The sequence below is a fragment of the Sinocyclocheilus rhinocerous genome, unplaced genomic scaffold, assembly GCF_001515625.1.
Source record: "Sinocyclocheilus rhinocerous isolate Xijiao unplaced genomic scaffold, SAMN03320098_v1.1 scaffold546, whole genome shotgun sequence".
In the NCBI taxonomy this organism is placed as follows: Eukaryota; Metazoa; Chordata; class Actinopteri; order Cypriniformes; family Cyprinidae; genus Sinocyclocheilus; species Sinocyclocheilus rhinocerous.
In genome coordinates this window covers 307,358-324,913 of record NW_015661123.1, presented here as the reverse complement: position 1 = coordinate 324,913, position 17,556 = coordinate 307,358, and the positions used below count along the sequence as shown (strand labels likewise).

Genomic DNA, 17,556 nt, shown 5'->3' with positions numbered 1-17,556 from the left:
ACAATTGACAGTATTTATTACAATTTATTAACATTGGTTTAAAAAAATGTCGATATTTATTGTTAGTTCATGTTAGCTGAGGTCCATTAAATAATGTTAACAGATACAATGCTGTAAATCAACATGAACTGAGATTAATAAATGCTTTAGAAGTATTTTTCTTAAAGTAAAGTGTTACTGATGAATGAATGTCTGCACAAAGCTCCTCTTCCACCTGCTAACCTGCATTATGATTTACACAAGTAATCAGTTCAGTATTGCTTTGTATTGGTGAATGAAGTGTGTTTTCATTCATAACAGCTGAGCGGTATATAACAGAGAGAATAACAGAGAAATTCATGCTCCGAAAAATGAAACCTAAAGAAAAGAAACTCGGACAGCCAGGTGCATGTTACCATCAGACTTTTGTCCTAAAACTGGGTCAGAGAAAAAGAGGAAAGGAGGGTTAAAACCCAGATATTGTGGGGCTAGTTACACAGTCCTGATGACAAAAGGTGCTCTACTTCTCAGCTGTTGGAACCAGATGATGAAATCAAACCTGCCTTTTGTTCAGGATGACCTGGAAACAGAGCAGTTAGCTTAAGCTAGTTAGTTATGAGTCCTCAACATGCACATTTGATGCACTTTTCTTTTCTCCCTGTATGATCATTATTGCAGTATATCTCAGATTCAGTCCACGCTGAATCATGATTCTTCATTAAACGGCTGAGTTTTCATAAAACTGATTTGCTCGAAGCTGGAGAGATCAGTGGCCTTCCTGGAAATCTGTCTTCCAGGCCTGCTCGAGCAAACCTGCTGGAGATTTGGGAAAGCAGTGTTTGTGTAACATCTCATCTTCGTCTGCTCAGGTTTTGAAGCAGCACAGACGGATCCCACAGTCTTGTTTGTCTGATTCAGCTGTTGAATTAATATGGCGCCTGATAGAGCAGTTGAAAGACGTATTAGTAAATTAACTCATCAGTGTCATTTCATTGTTTATTTTCTCAATTTATGTTTTAAAAATCATTGCAGTAATTAAATATTTGCTAATAAAGTAAGTAAGTAACAAGCTCAAAATAAAAAAAAACTGTATATTATCATATTATCATTATTGGTGTTATGTATACATATACATATATATTAGTTGCACGCAAAATAACATGCATTTTATCACAAATTTGTTATATGTAACATAAAAAAATAAAACTATAAAAAAAATGTTTCCAAACAATGTACACATACAATAAAGTTTTGTTTGTATTGTATGTGCATATACCTTTTTAAACAAATATTTAATGACTACGTTTTTTTCAGTCAAAATGGAAACATAAATAAAAAAAGACTGATGAATTTTGTCATATTTTTTATGTTTTTCAAAGAATATAAACCTAGACCTATAGATAAAATAAACCTCTCTGTCGCCAATCAGAAAAGCTGAATGCGTCTCATGCCGAGAAAGAAATGTGTAATTTGAAAACGACTTGAAATGATGCAAGAATCGGATCTATTTTGTAGCAACTGTTTGACGCCACCGGGTTTGACGTGTGAACAATTTATTTATTTGGTTGTGAATGTGGACTTTATAAAACCTTGACAACAGTGAGCGGTCTGCTAGTTTGTTCACTAGGCAACCGTTGATGGAGCAAACGGCCCGTGGTCTCCTAAACTGTAAAGCTCTTTACTGTTGGCCGCTCTGTGTGTCTCAGTTTCTAAAATCGATCCAGTCCAGCGTAGTCTATGCCTGTGTGCTCATGCGTCAGATGCCCCAGGCATGAAAGAGACCGGCTGCCAGCCATGTGTAGAGAGAGAAATATGGACACGTGTAGCCCATTGACCCTCGCATGCTTGTGCCAGGGATATGAAAACACTTGTGCTGCGTCATGACATGAATCATCAGTTCACCCGCTGAAAGGCTAGCTTGGCAGCGGATGCGTGGCAGCTAATTGGTTAGATAGCGGGAGTCAATTTGTCTAGTTTGTCTCTAGTTTGTAAATTAATATTTACCTCACATTATCAACAAACAACTAATACTGTAATATTTTTGTATGCTTAGGAATAGTTCACCTAAAAATTAGCATTTGCTGAAAATGTGCTCACACTCGGGCCATCCAAGATTAGGATGAGTTTGTTTCTTCATCAGGTTTGGAGGAATGTAGCATTGCATCAGTGTCTCAGCAATGGATGCTCTGCAGTGAATGGGTGCCGTCATAATGAGAGTCCAAACAGCTGATTAAAAACATCACAATAATCCACAAGTAATCCACAGCACTCCAGTCCATCAGTTAACATCTGGAGAAGACAAAAGCTGAAACAAATCCAGCATTAAGACGTTTTTAACTATAATACGAGTCCATAATCCATAATAATGCTTCCTCCAGTGAAAAGTCAATCTCCTGTTGTCTCTCACATCAAAATCCAGCCACATATTTGTTTAGAGCTATTTTGGACTTCAGTTAAAAGACCAGACCACTTTTTCACTGGAGGAAGTGTTATTATGGATTATGGACTTGTATTTTAGCTGGAAAAAAACCAGTTTGAAGTTAAAAACTTCTTAATGATGGATTTGTTTCTTACAAAGACATAAAAGGTTAAATATATTATCACACAGCTCTATATTTAAAGTTGAAAAAGTCAAAGATTTCACCAGCTTTCTTTTAAATTGTTACCGTAAGCGAGTTTAAAAAGTACCTCAGGCTCATTGGAAATACATGCCTGTGGTGACGTTTTTAAAATGATATTATGCTGCTTTTTTGCATTACTGAAAGCTTTGAACATTTGCACAAGAAAAAAACCGGGGACAGTTAGAAGCAGCAGCAACTATACATTTTTCAGTACTGCTTATACTGCAGTATAAGTGATTTTTACTTTGATAAGTAAAAAGTCAAAGATTTCACCAGCTTTCTTTTAAATTGTTACCGTAAGCGAGTTTAAAAAGTACCTCAGGCTCATTGGAAATACATGCCTGTGGTGACGTTTTTAAAATGATATTATGCTGCTTTTTTGCATTTTGCAACACTTTCAAAGTGAAATGTCCAGTGAATGGCACTAAACGCAAGTTCAGTTTTATCTGAAACTGATGAATGCGAATCTGACAATGTTTTGGTCACTAAAAGGTTAATGTATCACGTGTGAAAATAACAACTAAAACCGACTCTAAACCTACCCGATAGTGTTAACAAAAGCAGCAACCATGTCATGTTATCTTGCTTCTACAAGTCTCTGAGCTCTTTTATGGTGACTGGTGTTTGACGGACTCGTACCCGAGCGCTTCTCATCACAAGTGCAATGCTGCACCGGGTGCGCTACCGAGCAAGTTTACTACATCAGAAAAGACACACATATGGAGCTGCTTATGAGATGACAACATCAAAATGTATTAGTTTACAAATCATGCACTGTGGTAAAAGTGTTTTGAGCTCATAACATAGTATTGTGCACAAAAATAAGTCTTCATTAATCGACAATCTGCCACTGTAATCATAATCTGTGTGAAAAGGAATAAAGGTTGTTGGTGTTTTACTGCCACTGGTGTTCATTTCAGATGGAAACTGCAGTGAATTGTATGTACAGGTACGTTTTTGGTGTTTTGCAGAAATGTAGGTAGATGCATGTTTTTTCACTGAGGCTCTGTCGGTAAAGTGCTTCCTCCACCAGTACATTTCAGTGACAAAAAAAAAAAAAGCTAATACAGTTTCTTCCACTAATCAACGTCAACACACACGCTCGCTGTTAATGTTTCCAAGCCCTCTTACATGTCGTCTAACCTCTCTTGATCAGGAAGAACCACGTAGGCACTACGCCAACACACGGCACACTCTTAAACCACCTCTCATGCTGTTCCTCCTTCATCCTCTCCTCTTTTCCATCTACTCTTTGTCCATTCACTGGTAGATTGACCAAATGTTCCTATCTGCTCTGTAGGAGATCAAGCATCTTAATGCTAGTTTCAATACACAATCATACAAAGGTGCACAGTCTTATCCATCCACCTCGACCACTTTCAAACAAGCTGTTATGATCTGCTTTTCTTGATTTGAAGAACATTACATGAATTTACAGAAAAGTAAAGCACACATAGTAGTTTGTATAAAATATAGCAATAATATACACTACTGTTCAAATGTTTCAAGTTTTTTGAAAGCACTCTGTACTCACCATTTGATGAAAATCCAGTAAAAACTGTAATATTGTGAAATATTATTAGTATTTAAAATAGCTGTTTTCTATGTGAATCTCTGTTAAACTGTAATGTATTCCTGTGATCAAAGCTGTATTTTCAGCATCATTACTCCATTCTTCAGTGTCACATGATCTTCAGAAATCATTCTAATATGCTGATTTGATGCTCAAGAAACATTTCAGATTTTGTAACATTTTAAATATAGTTACTGTCACTTTTAATCAATTTAATGCATCCTTTCTGAATTAAAAAATATAATTTTCTTTCATAGTGTACCCTAAAATAGATGCAAAACCAAATAATTAATCAAAGCCACAAGCGATTTATGCAAAATGAGTCACCCCCATGTCTACATCTTACATTTCTATTTTATCCAATATTCCATAGTGTTTTTTTTTAATTGCATGTGTGAAAGCAGAAATTCGGGAATTATTCCTGAAATTATTTCAGAGCTAGAAGTAAAATGCTGGTGAGCCTCAAATCATAAAAAAAAAAAAAAAAAAAAAAAAGGTGTTTAAATGATTTTCACTCATAAATTCCTAGTAAATTTCACGAACAACTACAAAGAAACTCATTGAATTAAACGTGATGTTTTGAAGTAGAAAAACTGAAATAAGTTTACTGGAGTAGAAAAATCATTCTCTTCTCACTGAGTGAAAAAAAACCCACACAAATTCCATACAAACCGCATTTCTATCAATTTCAAAATCTTGTTAGATCAGATTTCATTGGCAGTGCAGGTGGTTTATTTCATCATCCTGGTCCTGACACGCATGTGACGTCATACTGCATGCGCCATAGAGGTTAAGAATAGGTGCTGAGAACACAACAATAACAAGAAGTTAGTAAATCAGCTGAAGTCATGAGAGAACAGCATGCAACCGGCGCAGCTCTAATTTCCTCGGTTCTGTGCGGCAATGCAGCAGGAAATTAAGTAGCTCCTGCACTCCAGCATCATGCCTGTACAAGTCATGTTTATTTATATAGCGCTTTATACAATACTGATTGTGTCAAAGCAGCTTTACAGAGTCAAACAGGAAAATAGATGGTCAATAATGCAAAGAGTCATTTTCCAGATAAAGTCAGTTCATTGATGATTCAGTGATGTCAGTGATTCAGTTCTCTTCTAATAGTGTCTGTGCAATCAGTCAAGCGTCCCCAACTAAGCAAACCAAAGGCACCAAACTTCCATCGGTGACAGAAATGGAGAAAAAACCTTGTACAGACAGAGTAGAGCACAGATTTCCCAGTTTGGCATCGTGCTAAAAGCCTACATCATTACTATAGCAACCAAAGACAACTTGCACTGCCTAAACACCTACTGTACATCCCATCGGATCACCTGCATATATTAGATGTGATGTTCAGTTCTAATAATTGGGTTTGTAAAACAAACTGAGATGTCTGCAGTGTGTTTTTCAGCATGAACACACTGTGCTGGGCTTATTTTCTGTGCTAATTATCCGGGTTAACTGGAGATTGTGTTCTTTCATTTGTGCTGCTGCATTAGCATGCATTAGTGAAAAGAAACTAGTTACTTTCCATGAAATGTCAGATGAGAGTGGCTCTTACAGCCCACGTGTAGTGAAGGCACATTCACACACACGCTTTTATATGCCTTTCAATAATTCTGTCCGGGCAAACTCATTTATTTACTTTAATGTTAGCAAAAATGTACCTTTTTAACACACATGATATTGCCAGATCTAGATCATGAATATTTCTTACTGGATATCACAACTTAATTTTCTAATCTTGTTGTCATGAATTGTAATAGTATTTGATATTATGTTAGATAATATTTGTCTATATCAAAATATATTACTGTCCATCACATCTTAATTTTCTAATCTTGTTGTCATTAATTTTGCTATTATTTAATATCATGTTAGATAATATCTGTCTATATTATAATATCATAATTAGTATCTGGTTTTGTTTTTTTTTTACTTCATCTATGAGAATGTATGAGTCATCTCTTAATTAGTCATCACCATTTTCTTAATTTTCTAATCTTGTCATGATTTTGTATTTTATTTTATATAATTTTACATAGTATTTGGCTGTTATTAAATCAAAAAATGATGTTTTGTGGTTTTGCTTCATCAGAGAAAATATATCAATCATGAATATTTCTTACTGGCCATCAAATCTTAATTTTCTAATCCTGTTGTCAGGAATTTTAATTACTTAATATTACTATTATTATATATTTTAATAATATATTTTAATTAATTAATATTATTTTAGATCATATTTGCCTGTTATTATATCAAATAATATATTTTTTTAAAAATCAAATTTTTTCTAATCATCTTGTGATGAATTTTAACATGAATTTTAATAGTATTTCATGCTATCTATATTATTTTATAGATATTTAGCTGTTATTATTATTAATTTTCAGTTTTTTGCATGCATGCATTCATTACATTTCTTGCCTCACATTTTGAAATAAAAAACATTGATATAAGATATCTTGAAATGTATACACCATGAGGATTGTGTATTAGTACAGCACTTTTTTGTCTTGAGTATCCTCATGAATGATCTAATAACAGGTGTGCAGGTCTCTCAGGTAACCGCAAACTGTGATTGTAGGATTTCAGCCTTAAGGAGACTCAATCTCTTATCTGAAACTGAGAGGAATGTTTCTTTGTTCAAGAACAAGAGCTTGTGAGAGCTTTTTTTGTCAATGAAGCAGTTTAAATTGCATCTGTAGATGTGTATCAGTAACTGTGACGTAGTGAGTTGCGTTTGCTTTGTGATTTCAGAGGATCGGTGAGCGACAGACAGGCAGGTTTACATGCAATCTGTGCTGAAAGATCTGCATCTTTCACCGTGCTGTTCGCTGGCTGTCATTCACAGAGCTCTACTGCGCATATAACCCATCCCTTGCATTTGTCGTTTCGGCCGGTTTATTTGTAGTGCAGTTGCAAGGCTATTTAACCCTCTGCTACTGTTTAGTCATTTTATACACTCTCAGAAAAAAAAGGTACAAAAGTTGTCACAGGGGTGGTACCTTTTCAAAAGGCACAACTTTGTACCTAAAGAGTCCATGTTGGTACCTTAAAGGTTCATATTAGTATCTAAAGTGTACATCTTAGTACCTAAAAGGTACAAAATTGTACCTTTTGAAAAGGTACCGCCCTGGTGTCAACTTTTTGTACCTTTTTTTCTGAGAGTGAAAAAAAACAATTATTTTAATTAATTTTACTTTGCCTGATTGGTTCGAAAAATCATGGGCATGATTAGAAAAGGTCTTTAAACAATAGTTTGTGTCTGACCCTATATAAAGCCACAATATCAACTCTGACAAGTGTTAATTATTTTAAAGATGTGTTTTTTTCCATGTCCTGAAAAGTAGCGGTTTCGAACACACAGGCTTTGAGGTTTCCGCTCGACAGTGATTGTAAATTCTAATGCATTTTTAACATTATCATCATGATACATGTAGTCTCACTATTAGCTTTGACTTTTAGCTGTTATAGTCTTTCGAAGGACAACAACTTTAAAACTATTGGCTTTACATCATCAAGCTGTCACTTTATTTTGGAGCGAGGCCCTAAAATTCATGGCAAGATTAGAAACATATATATTTTATATAGAGAGAGCTATAATTTTCTTTATTTCTTTCCACCAGATAGCACTACCCTTACCAAAAAGTAGTATACTTCAAGTTTATTTTATTAAGTATACTTAAGTAAAGTTCAAGTATATTTTTAAGTATACTTTATGTAGTAAGTATACAAATCTCAGTGTACTAGTAGTATACTTGTAAGTGTACTATTTCAATACTCCTTGGGACTAAATTGGCCCACTTTCTAGTATATAAAAGTATACTTTTAAGTATACTTTAAGTATAACAGTAGTAAACTTTGAGTACACAACTAGTTTACATCAAAATGTTTAGTTTGTACTGCAACTATACTAAAAGTGAACTTATAGGTATACTGATAGTTTACTAATTAAATACTTGTAGTAGCATTTTTAGTACACTTTGAAGTATAGTCTCAGTAAACTACTAGTTTGGTAGTTTTATACTGCAAGTATACTCGTAAGTTTTCTTTAAGTGAACTTTACATCATACTTTAAGTATACTACTATGTCCCTATTTAGGTATTAATTTGTATATATTTTGTTACATGAATATCTGAACATACAAAACATCAAAAGAAAGAACAGGGTATCTGCTTGTAAACAAAAATTTTTTATTCTAGCTTCATGCATTCTTTTTTTAAACACTTGAATGTGGATAAGTTTCATAAATAAAAAAAATAAAGAAATCAACAACATTTTGAACAAAAAGCTGAAAAAAGACTATGAATTAGATTCAGAGTGATAATCAAAACGTAGGTAAAGTCGATCAACACCCCAAAGCTTGACAGTTATTATTACCTCTTCATTGGTCGACATTTTATTCCATAATGTTGCACAGTTTTGATATTGTTTTATGTCTGATGATCGTGTTAGAATACATGTGGAAGCATTTGTTGTTTCGGTTTCTTCTTCACTTGTGTTTTTTGGAAATTCTGTACAGAAGATGTGTACTAGCGCCCCCTACAGTATAACAATGAAAACGTTCTCGGCGCACAAGTATAGCTCAAATATATTTAGACTTTTTCTAAGTATAAGTCAAGTATACTTAAATGTCATTTTAAGTATATTTCTGAGAAGTACATAAAAATTAGACTGAAAGTATACTTTCCTATTTTTTAGTTTAAAAGAAGTATACTAATAGCACACTTGAATAAACTTCTTTTTCGTAAGGGTAATCTGCCTCCATTCATTGGATTTTAAAAGCCTTTTCTCTGTTTTAAGTATTGAATGAACTGAAAAATAGTATAAAATGTGTTTTTTTTTTAATGAAATGAAAATGTATTATTTAAATGGAAATGGTGAATAATTTAGAAGTAAATATTTATTACCACGAAATCCCCTCAAAATGCAAAATATTTAAAGAAAAATATTAAGGGGAAAACATAGTTTATTAATGAAAAAACTTACACTTATGGTGTTCAGTTAGTGTATTTTTGTAATATTTTAAATACTAAAGTAAGAATATTATGGAAAACAAATACAGTATATATATATATATATATATATAAAATAAAAAAAGCTACACTTACACAGTGTTACACAGTAAGTTACACAGTGGTGTTAACAGCAACACATTTTACAATATTTAAATCCATTATCCAGAGATTCTGCTCCAAAATCAGCTCACAAAACATGAGTCAAGTCACAATTATACAATACAGATTGTGTCAAAGCAGCTTTACAGTGTTAAACAGGGTAATAGTGTGTCGATAATGCAAGAGGACAATAGTAAACACTCAATTTTTCAAGTCAGTTCATTGATGTGTCTGTGCAATCAAGTCCACAATATTGGCAGAAAAAGCCTGCAGATTCTGCCTGTTTTCCTCCATGTTCCTCCACTCCAACCTGCATCAGATTAACCTACTTCCTCTCATGATGCAGAAGGCCGCTTGTTAGGTAACTAATGCACAAACAAATGTGAGCGGACATGAGGAAGACTTTGAGGAGGTCATTTTAAGCAATTTTGGTCATTATTTTACAGACCTGTGACTAAGACTCTGTATATCAGCATCCGGAGCTCAAAAACTGGGTCGATGTGCGCAGGAATCATAAAAGATGAAGTTTAAATGCTTGAAAAGAAGCGTTTCATAACCATAAAGGTTGGCTTACAGCTTATCACTGTAGTCCATGCAGCTACACTTAAAAAATATATTTAGCCTGAATTTAAGATATGTGTATTTGCATTGCATTTCCAAATTTCCATCACATTTTTAATTAACATAAACTAATAAACTTTAAGTGATGCAGATTTGTGAGTCATACAGAAATGGGTCCGATTTCTGCACTCAAAAATCATGGCATAAATATGATAAATATTGATGATAAATATATAAACCTGGTTGTTGTGCATTTAAAACACATTCAGTTATTAGTACTATTACAGAAATCTGACCCGTTTCATTTTTGCGTGACATAAATATGCATGACATTAAGTTAACGCAGTTAACAAAAACATGTTCTAAGAATGTTTTCCCATGAAAACGTTATTTCTGAATGTTCAAAACGTTTAAATGTTTTAAAAACTTTTTTTCCCCCCCTTGGTGATACAAACAAGGAATTCTCAGTTTTAAAACATTTTAGGAATGTTACTTTTGATTTTTTTGGAATGTTCTGAATCAAAATTGTAACATTTGAAAAATGTTAGATGAACGTCCATCAAACGTTTCAGGAAAAAGTTTGCTTTGAGAATGTTATTAAAGACCAGATAACTCAGAATTAACGTTGAAATAATGTTTGTTCATAACTTTGAGAAAACCTTGCCAGAACGTTCCCTGTTAACTGGGTACTTTGTTAAAACTGCAATCCAAATGCATGGAAATGATTTCAAATTGTGATTCAAATACATAAATCTTAAATTTAGGCCTAAATATGGAGCCTGGATGCATAAAAACATCATAAAAGTATTTCATAAGACTTATGCGGGGCTGTATATTCTTCTGCTGGTGAAGAAGAATCACTCTTTCGAATCAGAATCGTTTGAATCACTGAATCACCTGATCTGGTTCACAAAACTGGTCTGAATGAATCATTCATGAATCTTCCTGATTCAGATCTCCAGTTCAGCTGCTCCGTTACTGATTCCTTTCTTATGGCTTCAGAAGATGAATGGATCACTTTTATGAAAGCCGTCCAGGTTTGAAAAGACATGAGGGCGAGATATGATGACAGAAGTCTCCTTAAAGCTTCATATTAACCCAGTTCCCGGTCTTTTATTCCCTCGGTGAGGCCGCAATTAGGTCAAGACTGAACTGTCATTAATATTTATTGCAATGAAGGCTGCCGTTTGGGTAATGAGCTTCACGTTATACTGCGCCCAGAGGTGCTCGACATCACTGTTTTCATTAGATATTCTGGTTTTGATTGGCCAGTAGGATGGGATTAACCCAAATGGTCATTTATGAAGGGCACTTGATGTCTTTCTCTGAAGAAGTCATATTTGCATTGAATGAATGTTTCCCAGAAGCTTATATAATGTAGTTCGGCACTGGGTTTCACAGCACGAAAAAGTTCAGTTTGCATTGAAAATGAGTTAAAGGAAAAGGTCAGATCATGTGAATATACCACATCTGTCCTTTTCAGTAAGTTAACGCTCTACTGTAGGAAATTTAAGGTTTTAAAGAAAAGAAATTTTTTTTGTGGAGCAGATTCTCGACATGAGTCGAAAAAAAAATGTCAAAGGCCTTAATAAAATCAGTTTCCATGCTTGTTTATATGCATGCGTTCACTGCTGAATCACAAATAACTAATTTCGGCCGTTTAATAATTAAATAATTTCATTGCAAATAACTAGTGAATTAGATGCTGCTCTAAAAAGTGTGTCTCAATGGCAAGAACTTGTTTCGAGGGCCATAGACTGCGTAAAAGTGTGAAGAACGAACTAAAGTAGACCTTAACCAGGTCACACTGTTAGAGCTTCATCTGTCGAAGCTAATAATTAACCAGCAGCAGCGCAGGCGGAGGATGAAGAGTGGTTATCTAAGGGTAAGTATCTGTCAGGAGACAATAAACCCAGACAAACAAAGCAGAAACATGCATGTTAGGCCACCCTGACCTCAAGAAAACCAGCCAGTCGCATGAAATACCTCACACTTCACCCTAAAATCAAAAGAAACAATTTTATATTTTGCATTAAACAATGAAGTATAATGTCTTTTCTTGCATTAATTTTTTTTTTTTATTAAATGTAATTTTATTTTATTTTTAATTTATTTAAAATAATTATTTCTATTTTATTTTATTTACATGACAGTTAAGCATTTCCATCCTGATTATCATCATTGTAATAAGTCTAGAAGTATATATATGTAATTCCCATTATTCTCAAAGGTGATTTTAATTACTTAAATATAAATCAATATATGATGAATGCATACTTTACAATTCATTACTGAAAATGTAGAATTACAATCTAAATCAGTATGAATTAAGATAAAACAAATAATACCATGATAAACAAGTAATTTATTTCTTCAGATAATATATTGTAATTATTACACTCTAAAAAATGCTGGGTTGTTTCAACCCAACTTTGGGTCAAATATGGACTAACCCAACTTTTGGGTTAAAAATTTAATGTAAAAAGTTAACCCAATGGTTGGGTTAGTCCATATTTGACCCAAAGTTGGGTTGAAACAACCCAGCATTTTTTAGAGTGTATTATTATTTATTTTTATTGTTACTTTGTACTGCAGTAATAAGAATGAGATTGTTATGCATTGCTTAAATTAGAATAATAGCACAATGCATGTAAATGAACTGAAAACAGGTTCTCAAACAGGCTTTGTTTTGCCAAATAAAATTAATTCATTCGATTTTGGGGTTCAGTTTGAATGAAACATGTTCTTGACAGGTTTGGTGAGATTCACCCTTCTATCTTCCACAAAATAATGTCTGCCTTTGTCTCTCTGTATGGGAAAGTATTCATCACTGATCTTCTAGTCAAGCTGAAGGTGTTGCTGTAATAGTTTATAAATTATACATTTATTAATTGACAGGACGTAGAGTTTTTGAGAGCATTCCTAAAATGTATATTTTTTAAGTATTATGTTTTACTTCATTTAACCTTTTTTTTTTACAATGTTTATTTTAACAAAGATTTTGTTTTGTTTTAGTTAACTATATTAACTATAATATTTCATAATATCACTGTTTTCACTGTATGTTTTGATCAAATAAATGACTTGCTGAGCATAAGAGACTTATTTAAAAACATTAAAAAATCTTACACGCCCCAAAGTTTTGCTTTGTAAGTTGTATGACCTTCCAAATGAATTAATTGAAAATTAAATGAAATTCTGATTAAAGATTGGACTAAAACCCAAAATGTTGTAGCTTTAAACCCTGCAGAGACGACCCATCAGCTATTTTGCTTTGTTGCTCTGAAGGTTATTCTTTTAGTTTTACATTATTCATAATTACAGTAATTCTTATCTCTTGTACTGAATATGTGATGGTATTCTAGTTAATTGGCTTATGTGCAGATAATTACGTCTAAAATGGCTTGCATCTTTTCAGATTCTTCCTGAAAACGGCTTTCTGTGTCCGGTGTTTGTCTGGTTCTGTTACATTATGACTGCAGTTACTGCACTGACGCACAAATGGTTTTCAGTTACGATTTTTATCAAAAGCTGTTTTCATGAACAGAAGGGAGGAGAATTCAACAATATGATCAGTAACTGACTGTATTTTCTGCTTAACAACAGTAGAAACAGGTCAAGGGAGAGACTGAGACACACATACACTTTAAGTAGCCGGCCCTTATATTACATATTCAGATACAGCCACTGCTTTTATAAACTTGAATGTAAACAATATAGTGTGCATGAATCATTGTTGAAAACTTTTTGTTTGGATTAGTATATTTACATGCGTGTGCGTGTGTGTGTGTGTGAGACTGTGTGTGAGACTGTGTGTGAGACTGTGTGTGAGACTGTGTGTGAGACTGTGTGTGAGACTGTGTGTGAGACTGTGTGTGAGACTGTGTGTGAGACTGTGTGTGAGACTGTGTGTGAGACTGTGTGTGAGACTGTGTGTGAGACTGTGTGTGAGACTGTGTGTGAGACTGTGTGTGAGACTGTGTGTGAGACTGTGTGTGAGACTGTGTGTGAGACTGTGTGTGAGACTGTGTGTGAGACTGTGTGTGAGACTGTGTGTGAGACTGTGTGTGAGACTGTGTGTGAGACTGTGTGTGAGACTGTGTGTGAGACTGTGTGTGAGACTGTGTGTGAGTGAGTGAGAGAGTGAGTGAGTGAGTGAGTGAGTGAGTGAGTGTGTGTGTGCGAACATAGACTGCTGTTTCGTAAGAAACTTGTTTGTATTACAAGTTTTCTAAAATATTATGCTTGAATATTAAAAGAGACATTATTTAATTAAATATGCACTAATAATATGGATGCATTTCCAGAACAGAAATCTGAACATTAGATAAAGCCAGATTCTGGTTTGATTTTGTTGATATATTAAAGTTTTTTTCAGAGGGAATTTTGGATTTCTTAAGATACTGCCAGAAAGAGTTAAATGTTCAGAATAAAGCTGTAAAGTTCGGTGTATGTAAATGCTACTGATTTCTGGATATGTATTGTAATTGAAATCTACAGGCGCAAATAGATAAATTGTAATAAAATAAGCACTTAAATGTGTATTTTGAATGTTTTTTTTCCCCCTACTAGTCTAAAAGAAGATATGCTATAGACGTAATATAGCTCAAAATTGACCAATGCATGAAGAAAAGAGTGTAGTGAACATGTGTGTGTGTGTGTGTGTGTGTGTGTGTGTGTCTTAGGAATGCCAGTCCTATCGGAGTGATCCTGACCGCAGTGGTCGACTTGTCCTATAAAGTAGCTATTGCATTTGAAGGGTAAGTGTGCTATCAGTATCATAATCCATATATGATCGATTCTGAAATAATTGGATTTACCTTATAGGGGTTATAATGTACATTATCATTTTCCCTTGAGTTCCACTTGAAAAAAAATTTATCCAAAAAGAGACTTTGTTTTTGATTTAATATTTTTGTGTATTAAATATTGGAACTTTCATAAAATGACATCTAGAGCTGTAGGTGCTACACAACCAGCAAAAGCACAAAAACACGACATAAGACATCAGAAAGCTATGCAAGTGTGAAAAGAGCCATTTATATAAAAAAGAAAAAAAAAGAAAAAAAGAAACAATGATGAATTGGCCCCTTTGAAAAAGTATTAACAATAATAATAACAATTAATTTGGTCTTTTTATATAGATCAAATCAAACATTTTAACAGTGGGTGGTCATGAGTTCAGATATCAGAAAAAAAGATCACATAGTTTTACAGGTTTGGAAAGCTAGAGATTGTCCTAAGATCTAAAAAAAAAATCTAAATTATAATTATTATGTTTATATATTTATAATTGTATATATAAAAGTTATGCAATTATAAATAGTCAGGAAACTACCTCAATAAAAACAATGTCTTTATGTCAGTTAATTTGGCCTCTATAAAACTCAGTTAAACATAATCATTTCTATATTAAATTTCATAAATTCCATAAATTAAATTCCAACAATTTAATATATAATACCATAACAAGCAGGGAGATTTCAGTTGTTGAGTTCATCTATATTCCAGTGTAAAGTTTGGTAACTCTTTATTTTAAGGTATCCTTGTTACATGTTACATGCACTTACTATTATAATAACAATTAATTATGCATAATTACATGCAAGTAACCCTAATCCTAACCCTAACCCTAACCATATAGTAAGTACATGTAGTTAATTAATATTACTCAGTACTTAAATGTATAATTACACTGTAACAAGGACACCTTAAATTAAAGTGTAACCTAAAGTTTGATTGTAAAAGGTTAAAACTGTGCTATTGAAACATATAAAAGCATGAAGCATATAAAAAAACTTGCTTTTGACACAGCCATGTTCTTATTCCCTTTTTACTTACACAAACGACTGTCTGAGACGCGCTAAAAAAGATGCGAGTAAAGGTCAGCCGCTCGACGACTCTACTGCGGCAATGAAAGGTTAAGCAGAAAAGCTGCCAACTTTCCTCCGTAGAGACAGGAATAACTATGGGACTCAAACTCAAACTCACACATACACTGTCAAGTCTCTATGGCGACCGAGACGGTCAGAGAATTTAACTTTATTAGCACTAAAACAAAAACAACAACAGCTTATTAGCAGTCTGGCCGAGTGTGCAGAGTAGATTTTTTTGCACCCTCAGATTCCAGATTTTCAAATAGTTGTATCTCAGCCAAATATTGTCCTATCCTAACAAACCATACATTAATGGAAAGTTTATTTATTCAGCTTTCAGATGATGTATAAATTTCGAAAAATTTACCCTTATGACTGGTTTTGTGGTGCAGGGTCACATTTTTATTTTATTTTATTTTATTTTATTTTATTTTAAAATAATGTCTCTGGTTTTGGAGTTAATGTTTGTTAATTGTTAAAATTGTGACACCCTGGTTGTTGCATCAACTGAACCTCTCTACATCACTGTTTTATTTAATTTTATTTATTTAAATTTGATTTTGCTTTTAAATAATGTGTTTAATTTTGAATATGTATATTTTTTATTTATTTTATCTTTTAGCACATTTAATATAAAATTTTAAATTGTTAATAATGTGTTTAGAAGTTTTACATTTTTTTATTTTATTTGTAAATAATTTATTTAATATCAATTTTAAATTTTAATGTTACATTTTAATTTGTTAGTAGTAGTTGTTGTAGTAGTAGTGTCATTTGGACCTTTCTACATCACTTTTGATTTTATTTTATTATTTTATTTTCATTTTTATTTCCTTTAATTTTTTTTTTTTTAAATAATGTGTTGAATTTTAAAAATTTTAAGTTAATGATTGCAGTTGTATTTAAACTAGTATGTCCCAAATTTAATTTGAGCACTTAGTAAAACTGCTCATATGTTTTCTTAACATTTTCTGAAGGTTACGCACCTCATTTGGCTGACGATCGGTTGTGTCATCAGTGACTAAGGCCCTATTTTCTGCCCTATTTGTGGCAAGCATCTCTCTCTCACGCAGGAGCCAGGCACAGGCTGGTACGCCGCGCTGCTCTTGAGATTTACAATCTGTGTTTGTGCTCACCTTCTCATGTTTGCAGACCGTTCACGGAGGAGATCTATCGGCAGAGGAGCCAGCGCTGCAAGCACAAATAAAGATGGACTCGTTTTCAGATTCCTGATCCACGCTGACACTGAAAGCTCTTGGATGGTAAACTGTGGATGGGGATGATTCCAGATGTAAACATTTACTGTAAATTATTGTTTTGAATAATAAGTGACCCTGCAGCACAAAAGCAGTCTTAAGTCGCTGGGGTATATTTGTAGCAATAGCCAACAATACATTGTATGGGTCAAAATTTAAAAAATGTCTTTTATGCTAAAAATCATTAGGATATTCAGTAAAGATCATGTTCCATGAAGATATTTTGTAAATTTCCTACCATAAATATATCAAAACTTAATTTTTGATTAGTAATATGCATTGCTAAGAACTTCATTTGAACAACTTTAAAGATGATTTTCTCAATATTTAGATTTTTTTGCACCCTCAGATTCCAGATTTTCAAATAGTTGTATCTCAGCCAAATATTGTCCGATCCTAACAAACCATACATCAATGGAAAGCTCATTTATTCAGCTTTCAGATGGTGCATAAATCTCAATTTCGTAAAATTGACACTTAAGGCTGGTTTTGTGCTCCAGGGTCACATATACTGACAGTATAAAGTTAAAGAGCAAAGCTGCAAATTGCACATTCATGTAAGCTTTAAG

At 33.4% G+C, this 17,556-nt stretch overlaps 1 protein-coding gene across 1 annotated transcript in view; it reads left to right on the top strand.

Annotated features, from left to right (window-relative positions):
• LOC107726260 (phosphatidylethanolamine N-methyltransferase) overlaps nt 1-16,969 on the top strand; it is a 49,473-nt gene extending 32,504 nt beyond the window's left edge. Inside the window, exons 5-8 of the mRNA XM_016535791.1 lie at nt 1,686-1,777; nt 3,757-3,866; nt 14,541-14,615; nt 16,884-16,969. Of these exons, the coding sequence (XP_016391277.1) occupies nt 1,686-1,777; nt 3,757-3,866; nt 14,541-14,615; nt 16,884-16,938 (332 nt within the window). The 3' untranslated portion in view covers nt 16,939-16,969. The remainder of the gene's footprint in view (nt 1-1,685; nt 1,778-3,756; nt 3,867-14,540; nt 14,616-16,883) is intronic.
• Nucleotides 16,970-17,556: the final 587 nt, after the last annotated feature.